The sequence below is a fragment of the Amblyomma americanum genome, chromosome 2 (assembly GCF_052857255.1).
Source record: "Amblyomma americanum isolate KBUSLIRL-KWMA chromosome 2, ASM5285725v1, whole genome shotgun sequence".
Taxonomy (NCBI): domain Eukaryota; kingdom Metazoa; phylum Arthropoda; class Arachnida; order Ixodida; family Ixodidae; genus Amblyomma; species Amblyomma americanum.
This window is the reverse complement of record NC_135498.1, coordinates 100,092,391-100,105,350: the sequence shown is the minus strand read 5'-3', so window position 1 is coordinate 100,105,350 and position 12,960 is coordinate 100,092,391. Positions and strand designations below refer to the sequence as shown.

General features: G+C 44.7%; 1 protein-coding gene across 1 annotated transcript in view; it reads left to right on the top strand.

Moving 5' to 3' along the window:
- Positions 1-12,960, top strand: part of LOC144121668 (ubiquitin-protein ligase E3B) — a 66,173-nt gene that overhangs the window by 40,746 nt on the left and 12,467 nt on the right. Inside the window, exons 19-24 of the mRNA XM_077655003.1 lie at positions 1,934-2,053; positions 3,659-3,736; positions 5,577-5,675; positions 6,573-6,680; positions 8,329-8,466; positions 10,535-10,659. Of these exons, the coding sequence (XP_077511129.1) occupies positions 1,934-2,053; positions 3,659-3,736; positions 5,577-5,675; positions 6,573-6,680; positions 8,329-8,466; positions 10,535-10,659 (668 nt within the window). The remainder of the gene's footprint in view (positions 1-1,933; positions 2,054-3,658; positions 3,737-5,576; positions 5,676-6,572; positions 6,681-8,328; positions 8,467-10,534; positions 10,660-12,960) is intronic.

Below are 12,960 nucleotides of genomic sequence, written 5' to 3'. Positions count from 1 at the left end.
ACTCACTCACGCTTTACACCAAGAAGCCAGTGGTAGCTGAACAAGCAGCGTTAGCACCAGCTCTCAAAGACTCGAGCTTCACAGCTGTATACAGCGACTCTAGAGCAGCCACTCGAGCTTTTGCCAAGGGCGGCATAGACAAGACGACGCTACGAATCTTAGGCGGAAGTAACATCACTGATCACGCCATCGTATGTTTCCCGGCACACATGGGTAGCTTAGGGGGCGGCCTGTGGGATCACAACGAGATCGCACACGAGGCGGCGCGAGAACTCATCGACCGCGTCCCTCCGGTTTCCCCCGCTACCCCACATATCGAGTACAGGGATCAATTATTCACGTACAACGAGCTCACTAAGCACTTTTATCGAGGCAGACGATAGTTTCCCCTGCGGGATGAGAAATTAACACGCAGCCAGTCAGTCACAATGCGCTTGCTCCAGACGAACTCATACCCCAACCCCTGGCGCATGAAGCACATCGACCCAGACTACAACGGACAACATCTGTGCGAACAGTGCAGTGCACGTGTAGACTTGAGCCATATGCTGTGTGATTGTGCATCGATTGACGTCTACGCCAAGAACAAGGAACATTGGGACAAAGTGCTAAAAAGGGCTTCACTACACGACCAGCTTTGGGCTGTGCAGGAGGCCCGCGCGGCGGCGGAGAGCTTCGGGCTCTCTGTGCCGACGTGGGAGCTGCCCTCTACACCTGGCGCCTAGTGTCGTTCAGGACCCCTACTGTGGGAAATAAAGTTTTACCACCATATACTGGTTGGACCAGTGGCCTGTGGAGTTGAAACTCAGAAGTGAACACAGGCAGGCCTTGATGTAATGAACCTCGTTTTGGGGAACTTTATGATGCAGTTAGTTTCATAATTTTCTAACCTTAGTTTTATTGAGAATTACATATTTCTGTGTGCGAATAAGCATTGTAATTTGGCCTCCTTATTTAATTTAATGAAGGCCTTTCGCGTGGCATGCACATATGTATCTGAAGCCCATATGACAAGGGAAAGAAAAGACACATTAGCTGAGATAGCCGAGAAGTTTGCTAAACTTGCACAAATCCTTTCACGCGCAAGCGTCAAGCACAAACTGTGGCGTGCACACTGCACTCAAGTAGGATGTACTCCTGCTATGCTGTCCATTTTGCTGCTACGAAACCTGCACCAGGTGTGCTTTTTATCTCAGGTGCACTCAGCGTGTGGATTGTGTGCTTTCATAGTTAGGTGTTATATGGACTGCACGTGCACCTTCCCCCTTACTGCGAATGCACTCAGCATGAAACGTTGCAGTAATCCCTGTTTAACAAACCACACGAGTCTTGTTTCCATGATTGTTGTGAATAAAATGGCAGCCTAATGTTGGTGGACCACAATGATGCGTGTATCGCGCTGGATTTGTGGAGTTGTCCATGCGTGTCTGTGGGCTTTTAGGCCTTATGCTGAAAACACACTCATGCGTGTGTTTGTTTCCACACCTCCTTTCGGGAGTTTTTTCGAAAATGGTCTCTTCACTGAGAGAGGCGAGGTCAATTGCAGAGCTGTAAAGCACAGCAACCTTGAATACTGCAACACGGAGTTTAACCAAGTTTTTCATTTGCCAGTGTTACTTAATGGTTTGAAGTTTGGCTGTACATATATCATTGGTACACAGGCGAGCATAGGCGCCGAAGCTCTGATGGGGCACAAGGTAGTGCTGATGTGATCCCGAGTTTTCCAGTGCAGCACCAAATAATAATAGGCAAGGATTTCATGTTTTGTAGCTTCTCTTGCCGACAAGTTAGGCAAGCTATTTGTCTAATGCCGTGTGTTGAAGTGAGGAGAATTTCGCCTTTGAAATTTTCGCCAGATTGCTGCTGGGGAAACACTCCCGGCTGTCATTGTGCTCCGGGGGTTTCTCAGCTGTTGAATGATCGATGTGTGCAGAGGGTGGTCCTGTTCCGCAAGTACGTGTCCAACGAGAAGGCTGTTCTTGGCCTCACAGAGTCTGCCTGTGCCCTCTCCCAGTCCACGCTGATCACCGTGCACAGGACACGCATTGTCGAGGTCAGTGAATTTAAACAGTGTTGCCGACCGACGGTTGTCCATGTAGTCTGGAGCTGAGTGGCTAGTTGTAGTGTTACTCACGTGTTCTTTACTGAAAGCGAGGCCATGAGTGTGCAATGCAAAATTTGGTAGGAGACTAGCTGACGTGTCACTGGCTGTGCTCAAGCCTTTCTAAAATGTGCAGGTGCCTTTTATGTCACCTCACATTAATTTTATTTCACCTAATTCAGGAGAAAAAAAGCCCATGGCTAGGTGAGAGCGACAACTTGCGCGCTGCAGGTCACCTTTGCAAGAGAGTTGAGCTTATTCTTTCAAAGCGTTACATTTTGTTATGCTCAGCCAATTTGCTTGCATCTTGTGTAAAACTTGAAATGTGCTATGAAATCTAGCCGGATATTGTACACTGCAGAGGGAGGGGGTCCCTTGGTTTCGCTGCTTCAGAAATCTATGCGGTATTGCAAAATCAAAAGCTTATGAAAGCGCCAGTGCTCTTCTCCAGGACAAGGAAAGTTTGTCTTTTTCGTGGTACCACTGCTTGTACACCTCTTTCAAATCTCGGGAAAGTAAAGCAATGCATTGCCAGTGTTAGCATTGCTGTTGCGGGGAATGCGGCTGCACTTTCAGGCATTGAGAAAAGCTGCACTCTGTGTTGTTGGGTGGTGTCATTTAGTATTTAGCCATTTCTCACGCTGCTAATGATGCTAGGACATTGTTGCAACATTCCTGGTCGAATACTTTGTGCTTCACTGAAGACGGACGCAACTCGAGAAAATGATGAATCCTGGTTGGGACCCAGTTAGCCCTTACTATTTATGTGTGGCTGTCTCCACTGCAGCAAGGATAATAAGCAAACAGCAGGTTGCTCCGTGATGTTTGGTTTCTGTCATGCTGAAAGCACGTGCGCTCAATCTGTAGTCAACCAATTCTTTGCTGTACCACATGAAATTACTTTTCCAGAGTGCAGTGCAAGATATGCAGGAAAAAAAAAAAAAAAGCTTGTGCCTGTCCTGAAAGCGATCGAGCATCTTTTTCTTGTTCCAACTCATTCCATTGCAGTTGTCAATTTTTACTCTGAGAGCTGTTTTACGGAGCCCCACCTGAGCCGAGCTGCAGTGTAATCCGAGGACGTGGCGCAATGCCAGAGCCGTCTTGCTGCCTGAGTTAGAGCTAAGACTAGCAGGTGGTTGCACCAATGGACGCACTGTTCACAGCATGGCGTTGCAATAATGCATTAAAATCCCGCACAGAGTATGCACCGGGTCTTTAGGGCATCAGCACAGGGCTCAGTAAAGCGGCTCTTGCCAGAAATTTGTGCACTAAGCAGCAATTTTCGAATGTGTCGTTTTCCTTCTTCTTTTTTCTGCACTACGCTTTGTCATTTCACTGCGCAGAGCATAGATGAAGGCCAGTGGTAATAAGGTTAACAAACTTGTTGCTGTTTGCTAAACCTGTGAGCTCATAATTTTAAAAGCAAGAGATAGAAGTACTGTAGGAGAAACAGAAAAGGCTGCATATGAAAAAAAACACTGCAGTCGTGCGTGGTGTGACATTTTTGGGCTTGTGAAGATGTTCATTTTTTTCTTGCTTTTTGTGTTCTGCCCTCAGGATGGGTACCAGCAGTTGGCCATGTTACCTCCACAAGCTCTCAAGGGCGTCATCAGAGTGCGCTTCATCAATGAACAGGTCAGTTTAATCCATGCCATCAGGTGGCAGCACTGGTTTATGGAATCGGTGTCTGCATTTTTAAGGGGTCGGAGCTTTCAAAAAAATTTTTTTTAAATTTTGTATCCACTTGTTTGCCTTGTTTTTTTAAGCTGTTTCAAAGTTTGCTGAAATCAGCCGGGAAGTACTGTAAAGAAAAAATTGTTAGAATTAAAAACTCTGCAGCTATGCATTGCGAGGAAACACTCGAACAAGGGGTGTTTTTCTTCGTTATGTTTTCTGCCTAGGTACTACCTTGTGGAGCAGATTTCTTCATGGCTGTTTTATCTATTTTCATCCCGTTTGTTTTGTTGCACTCCTAGGGCCATATTGCAGGTCAGGACATTCTTTGTTATTAGATTTGAAATTTCTTGAATTAAATTTTCTTTTCACTCTAGATGTGTCAGTGGACACTCCATCGCAGAAATACAAAACCAAAATGTATGCATTGCAAAAAAAAAAAAAGAATTCTAAAATGCCTTGACCTGTGGCAGGTCAGTAGGAACGCAGTGAACGTTGAAGCAGCCTCTGCCACATTTTCTTGACTCTCCAGCCTTTCCACTAGATTGAGAGGAAAAATATATATTATAAAGCAGTTCTCTGGGTTTTTGTGAGAGTAGCCATAAAATTATTTCTGGAATGCTCACAAAGTTTGGTGCATTTACATCAGGAAATACAAAAATCTTTGCTGAAAGCCGCGTCCCTCCTTAAATAATCTCTTTTAGCTATGCTTCTAGTTGGTGAGGTGCGCAACATGTTGTGGCTTTTACATTTTTGTGCATAACAGCATTTGAGATCCTCCAATTTTTTTGTGTAATATATAGAGGTATGTATGAATGCCGAAGATTTATGTGAATTTGTCATTTTTTAATTTATTTGAAAAGTTTGAATAACTCAGTCTGCAAACATGCAGTGCAAATTGAATTTAATAGGTAGTACTACTGTATTTTCAAACTACTCAAAATTTTGCACATTCGAGCTTTGGTAGCAAAAAATTATGTCCATGCATCATTAGCAAAGCTATGTCTAATTGTTTCAAAAGGACCTTGAACCAGGTTTGCTTGCTCATTTTAGCTTCCCTTAGACATGGCTGGTAGCTTCTGGGATATATACAGCAGGGGCAAGGACATGCACAACAATGTATTGTTTTGTTTAGAGGATATGAGGTGCAGTTGTTGTATGCGAAGCAAGAAATGGAGTGCATCTTTACTATTTATTGACTGAGAAAACATCAGCACGTCTAGCCACAAGAGCTTTTAACGTATGTCAGTTTGCATGAAATACAGTTTCATCATACAGACACAGCTGTGTCGTTCACATCAATGTGACACCAGTGTGCCGGTTACTGACGGGAAAGCACATGTCCAGCAGGAGAGCGATAAACACCATTGTGTTTATGTTTATGTTGTGTTTATGTTTGGAATTGTGGTGTTCAAACAGTTTTGTGATAGCCATGGCTTTGTAAGGTGCTGTGATGTACTGCTGAGCTTTGCAGGGTGATGTTCGTCTTTCACCGTCCAGAGAAGTTCCTCGAGGTTGTCATGTGTTGTCATGGCACAGGGATCTTGCAGTCAGTGCACCATTGTGCCATGCATTTTTTTTGTTGCTTATGTAGTGCAAACACAATGTCTGCTACAAACTTATTTGAGTGGGCTTATGTTTTTCGAAGACTTGTCTCATTAGCTTGGAGCGTGTGTTTCTTTTTACTGAAGTACTGTATTTCCACAGTTTAAATTGGATATCTGCTAGACATAATAGATTCACCCATTAGAGGCAGTCAGTTTACTCTTCCTGGCACCTTGTCATCTTCACCGTTCCACAGGGGCTGGATGAGGCAGGCATTGACCAGGACGGTGTTTTCAAAGAGTTTCTTGAAGAGACGATCAAGAGGGTCTTTGACCCTTCACTCAACCTGTTCAAGGTGAGTGTAGTGTCGTTCCTTCTCAGTCTAAGCATTGTGAATGGTCTTCTCCATAATTACCGGCATGAATAGTCCTGGTCTATTTAGTAATGAAAATATGATGGCGGCCGTGCTGTTATTTCTCAGGGTTGACTGCTAATGGATGACAGGAATGATTGTAGTTTATTTGGCCTAAAATTGGAAGTGATTACTGGCATTGGCATGTGCAGTGAACAGACTACAACTCCTAAATTTCAAGATGTGGGCCCAGGACTGTCAGCTTTTTTTTTTGCCCTCATGGGAACTGTGATCTGTAAACTTTTATAGCCCATGGTACTATGTGCTCAAACTGTTTAGGTGCATTATCTCCTACATTGCTAGTGACCAGTGAGCCTAGCACAGAGAATTGAATGAAAAACTGTAGTCTGTTCTCTGTTGAAAATACAAACGTCTCTGTATTTCCTGTTTGTTCATACCACGTGTGTGTGATCCACTTTTTAACGGGACAGGGTTAAGGGCTGGTGTGGTGGCCCAGGAAAGTGGGTGTAGTTGCAGAAAAGCGGGCGTAGTTGGGCAAGGTTGGTGTTGAGGGAAAAATCCCTTGAGGGAAAATCTCTTGTTGACTGCGAGGGACTGTGTAAAATACCGTATTTACTCGCATAAAGAATGCACTTTTGTAATGAATGGATGCCTACTCCGGCTGTCAAAAAGTACCGTTTGTCTGAATATTTTACCCCATGTAACAAACACTTCCCCCAGATTTTCAGAAATCTTTTAAGCAACAAAATGAGTTCATTATTTGAGCAAACATGTAGCCTGTATGGCGAAGGTGAAACCCCTGTAAATGTGTGAAGCGAACATTAGCTCAGGCTGTCTGTTACCAAGTGAACCATTCACGCTAAGCTTTGTGTCCTGCAGGCCACCTCTGAGCAGCGGTTATACCCGTCGCCAACATCATACATTCATGAAAACCACCTCTCTCTGTTTGAATTTGTTGGAAAGATGCTGGGAAAGGCTGTCTACGAGGTGAGTTGCATCACCGGAATAGTCTTGCTGAGTCGCATTGCACAGCATGACTCTTCTGTAGTAGTGTTTTGTGAAGAAAGCACAGTGGCCCTTCTGTTCTGGCCAGCAGAGTTGTCAAGTGTGTCATCGGGCCAGTATGCCAACTCCAGCACCCTAGAGGCCCCTTTTGATTATTAGAGCTTGAAAGCCATGGAAACATGGTGGGAGGATTTGTGCTGCAAGGCTGGTGACTCCACTGCTAATGTATAAAGCTGGCTTCTGCAGTTTTTATGGAGGCTGCATGTTTTTTGCTCAGAGAATGTAGTCTTGCTGAAAGTAGAATGGAATTGCGTCTATGAAGCATGTACAGTAGAACTCCTCTATATTAAAGTTACTCCAGCAGAAATATGTACTATATCAGGGTTTTTACTGTACCAGTTAGTTGTTGGTGATGACATGGCTCAGAGGATACTGTCTGGATACTTACTAAATATGAAGTTTTGACTTATAAAAGAAACACTCAAAAATACCTTCCATCCTGCCAACCCCTTATGTGATATTTATTTTTAGTTATCACTTTTTATGTTATCAAGTTTTTCGATCTCGTTTGCATCTTGTGAAAGTACTGCATTTGCACAATTAAAACGCGGCTACGAGTATAACTCGTTTGATTTCATGTCAAAACCAAGCTTTGCGTGAACATGGCGTCATCTTCTGCAGCCTCAGCATCATCTAAGAAGCAGTAGTCAAAAAACGCGCATGACACAGTCAAGCGCGGCAAAACCGCCCATGCAGTGCCACCGCTGCCGTGCTGTGAACGTTTGCCCTTTTCTTCCCTTCTCTACTCATCACTGCACTTTTACTAGCTTTACTTTCTCACCGACCCGCGCCGCCTTCTTTCTGCGTTCACAGCCAGCTTTACTTTCTTTGTGCGCCGCACGCTTTGCCTCACGGCACCAAGGCCTTTGAAAAGTTGGCTTCTCCTCGCGGTTTTGAGCTTTGTGGCGAAGGCATCTCATAAAGCGCCTCCGTTTTATTGTTTTCGGTATCCATTTGCGAATCTCAGCTTCGTACATGCCAGCCAGACACTCTTTACTGTAGCCGTTACTTGTAAAAAAAAAAAATATTTACTATAAACGAAAAAAAAAAGTACAGTCGTCTATAGAAGGCGAAATGGGACTGCAGTTTCACTTTACTATATCCGAGTTTAGCAGGGTTCTACTGTATTTCATTTGACAAGCGTTGCTGCTTAACATCTGAAATGGCCATAATATGTTGCTGGCACAGTAGGTAGGACGAACAGCTTTGAGTCTAAGCGTGCTCAAAGGTACTGGCCAAACACTTGGTTGTGGATGGCAGGTGAGGTTGGATATTTGCTGATGCCAAAAAATCCCTAATGGGAACATGAGAAATGGATTAAGGCTGAACCTTGTGTGATGGTAGCCAAAACTGCTGGTCGTGACACATTGCGGCTGTTGTCTTCATCGTGCGAGTGGGTGCAGCTGGTATTTATGTTTGTAAACGATGGGTTTATTTGTGAATAAGCAGGAGCCTGGCCAAAACAAGTTCTGTGGGACCATTGTGTTACAATGTGCCTTTATGAAAGGTTGAAAACAAAGCAGGAATGAAGGGAGCTCTCTTAGCGTTTTCCCCCTTCCTGGTCGTGCAGGGCATAGTGGTGGATGTGCCATTCGCTTCCTTCTTCCTGAGCCAGCTTTTGGGACACCAGCACAGTGCCCTCTACAGCTCCATAGATGAGCTGCCCTCGCTGGATGCTGACCTGTACCGGAGCCTTACCTGCGTCAAGGTCGGTACTACTACCTTTTCAGCGCTGGCAGGCGAGGGAGGTAAGGGAAGGGAGATGTGCCATTGCAGTTTCATTTTGATGTCCCTTGGCATCCAGCTTAAACTAGTGAAAGCTCATCGGCGTCATTGTCTGCAGCAGCAACCTAATCACACCTACTTCTGGACAAAGGCCTCTCCCATTGGTCTCAATTTGCCTGTTCCTGTGTCAGCTGTGGCCACCTTATCCCCACAAACTTCCTAATCTCATCTGCCCACCTAACTACCTGCCACCCCCTGCTATGCTTGCTTTCTCTTGGAATCCACTCCATTACCCTTAACCACTATTGGTTATTTTTCCTTTGCATTACATGCCCTGCCCAAGCCCATTTCTTCTTGTTTTCGACTAGGATGTCATTAACTCATCACTTTGTGTAGCTTGCTGCACTGTCCTCAATTCAAGTTCAACTCTTTTATGTAGCTTCCAAGTTTCTTCCTTATAGTTGAGTGTTGGCAAGGTACAACCAGGGCTTAAAGTCTTTTATGTAGCTTCCAAGTTTCTGGCTCATAGTTGAGTGTTGGCAAGGTACAACCAGGGCTTAAAGTCTGGGAGATATCAGGGAGAGTCTCAAACCGCCACCAGTATTTACCAGGGCTATGCACCCCCCCCCCCCCCCCCCCCCCCCCCCTTTGTGCTATTGTGCTAGAATGTAGGAGCTGCATGGATCTGAAGCAAGCAATCATTTTTTATTATTTTTGTCAGTGGTGGTCAGAATATTTCTTCTTTATCGTTTCGGAAATTTCACTGTGATTTTAGTAAGAATCATTAACCTGCTTTCTAAAACCCAAGGTGAAGAAAAATAACCAATGACCTTTGCGTCTGCAGGTGGAAGTGGGGCGTGATTCTCTGCACACGAATACGGTTCTGACAGATCAAGTAGATACAGTAAAACCTTGTTAATACAGGAATCCAAATTATTCGGACTACTGGCAGGGTCTCGGCTAACGTTCACATAAGTGCTGGGCGCTCACTAATTTGGACACTACGGGTCTCGCACAGGTTAATTTGGACGGGCTCCTGAAGAAAGGCCATGTTGAGTTATGGTTTACACTGCAAGCACACGTCCCTCCTCAAGCCTTAATTGAATGTTGCAGTGTCGTTCACGCACCTCTGACATGCATGCAACGACAAGCATGATGACAGTCTGACGGCCCCTTGTTCACTGTTCCTCTTATCCTTGAATTCGTCTTACTTCAGTTTTTCTTCTTGACAGGAGTCTAATAATGAAATAATAGCAACACTTTAGGCTACTATCTTGTTGATTTGTGTTAGTTTCAGCTGCATGACAGTTGAAGCAGGCGTCTCAAGCTTTATTTAGGCTTATCGGCCATTGCAGGTTTTTTTTTATGTTAAAAATTTATTTAACACTGCTAATGGCTGCATACATTAAACAGTTTGCTAAAGGCATGTAACGAAATGACAATGGTTAAATGGTAATGGTTGTAACTGACGCTTAGAAATGACACCTTGCTTGTGACACACACTGGCCTTGCCTGCTGGTGTTGTTGCATCATGTACACAGGCTAGTCACATGGAGCTGCTCACTGATGCAGCACAATAGGTATTTGCTATCATGTAAAATGCATTGCATTATGGAGTGAACTTTTGATGGCTCAATTGGTTCTTGTCCTCAGAACTTGCTCGCCTAAAGACCTGAATGTTTTCAGTAAACTTTCAGCCGTTATGTGCAGCATTCTATGCTATTTGAGGGGCTTCATTAGCTGTCCTAGATGAAGTAATAAATAATAATTCATAGTTCTTTTTCAACTACTTAGGTTTCTATAATCGTTATTCTTGAGATTTTGGCTTTAGTATCTTCGGCATAAAAAAAAAATCACATTTACACTATCTTTTATGTAGTGCTTACATTTCTTGTAGCATTCTTGTCATTCTGGCTTCATGGATATTGAAACATACTCTAAACAGGGAGTTGCTAGCTAAAGAGAGCCAGCGAAGCTTGTGCTACAAGTTTCGAAGTATCATGCCCTGCATCATGCCTTGCAGCATTATCTCACTGGGTGTGCATGCGCAGCACTACGAGGGAGATGTGCAGGACCTGGACCTGACTTTCTCCCTGAACGAGGACTGCATGGGCAAGCTGGTCACCCACGAGCTGGTGCCAGGGGGAAAGGCCATACCGGTCACCAACGAGAACAAGCAAGTGCTCATCTTGATCTCTTCCTTTTTCTTGCTAACGTGCATTTCGAGCTACTGGAAAAATAATCTGCTGTATAGTATAGTCGAACCCACATGGGCCTGCAGGTGTCATTGGTGCTTTGGTGCTACGTAGCATGCGCAGACCGATGATGGCATGGATTTTCCATGATGTAGGCGGTGCTCGCACATCCAGCCAACCAAAATGTGCATTTTTATCGCGTTGTGCAAGTTGTGCATGCATTGCCACGCAGTTTGCACGTACGGTGCGTCGTGCTGTCATCAGCAATTTCGCATGATTTTCATTGTCTTTATGTGTGTACGATGGCAGCTGCGAAATGGCAGAAGCTCCCCTTTTCCATAAAAGTGGAAATTATCAAGTGAGTTGAACAACGTGAGAAGATATCTGGAGTCGCCGTAGCAGCAGCACCATTTCGAAGAATGCTGACATTTGGGCTAAAGCGAAAAAGAGAATCCGGAAGAAAAAGCCAGTCTCTGCAGACCATGCTTTTAATTCTGGTGGCCAACAGGTCTAATCGAAGAGTGTAGATGACTTTTTGCCAAATGGCTCAAGTCTTGGAACATCAACCTGATGGGCCAAGATCGCAAAATCTGCCTCATCGTAGACAATGGCTGTGCCCCCGCTGCAGTGCTGTTTCAACAACATTGCACTTCTCTTCCTGCCGCCGAACACTAAGTCGGTGCTTCAACCATTGGATCAGGGGTAATCCGTGTGGTGAAGGTTGGTTGTAGGAAACGTCTGATTCAACGACTTCTGCAGAACCTGAGTACTGAAAAAGACCTAAATATCGACCTCTCAGGCGCCCTGTCTTTGCTGAGTGAGTCGTGGAGCGATGGCAAAAACGAAACTGTACAGAACTGCTTCCAACATTCTGGTCTCTGCTTTCTCGGAGGAGATGGAGTCGTCGCATGTCTTGATGAATTCTGGAACCAATTGTCCAAATTTCCTGGTGCTATTTGTGATGGGGCAGCTGTAGGTGACGCTGTCTCCGTGGACGATGACGTTGAGACTGCAGGAGAGCAGCTTGCGGACAAACCATCATTGCCGACGTCGCAGATAACCAGAGCACTGCTGATGGGAATTGTCATGACGACTGTGCCTGACCTGTGTCATGACCTGTGCCCGCGTACTTCGACATGCTCTGTGCGCTCAGCATGATTCATCGCTATTGTGCATTGATAGAAGGCTACAGTCTTAGCTGTACTGAGTCCATCGATAACATTGAAAAATGTGCTCTCTCAGAGGCAATGAAGATGACAAAACATAAAATATTCACGACTATTTCACTCTGTAATCTGCATGCAGTAAGTGGCTATCATAGAAATACATTTTTTTCTATCTTAATTAGCTTCTGTGTTGTTAAATTTGCTGCTGCCTTTATATCGAATTACACGTTGTATCGAACTCGTAGGCGTTTTTTTTTTTCTTCCGAGTTTGATATATCCGAGTGACATGGGACCAGCATTTTTTCTTAAAATTTCTCCAACTACAGCACAACGCCTATTACGTGTCCCTTTTTTATGCTGCGACGCGCATTTTTTTCATGAATTGGTGCAGTCCCGGCGAATCCTTCAAATCCATAATGCATTGAAAGTATAGACGATAGGGCGTGTGTCCGATGACTGACACGAATTAACCGCATAAAGTAAAACAGGTTGCTAGATCAGTTTACTAGCAAATGTTACATGATTCTAAGTTAAGATCAAGATCCTTCGAAGATCTGGCGCTCGACTGACCGATGGTTCAGCTTGTGATGTTCTCTGTAGCCTGTGCTAGCCACTGCCTCTTTTTCATCTTCATGAACGCTAGTGGCAGCGCAACACTTTATTTTGACACAATTGGCAAGGGACAGTATGAGTAGACATAACGCTAAAAAACAAAAGTTGCCTGAATTAATGAATAAATGCAAGTTGAGGATGTTCTGGCTGAAACTGAGAACAGGGGATCGATGTGGGCAAAACATGTAACATGAAGAGCTGATAACCGCTGTACGCCAGAGGAAGAACGACCTAGTTGGGTGGCCAGGTGCGCGTGTGGTTTCTGCACACAAAGTTGCCGAACACTGGCTTGCTGGCAGTGTGCTTTATCTCTGCTCCACTGAGGATCAGACTTTGATCACTCGCGTTTTGGAAAATGTCCATCGCATGCTCACATCTGCCCTGTGTTTCCAACAGGGCCTTTCATCATGACAAACGTGTCAGATGCTTACAGCATGGCTGTGCTTCATACTCATCCCAAGGTGTATGGCTTTGCGGGCACTTGATGAACCACTGAGGCCACTC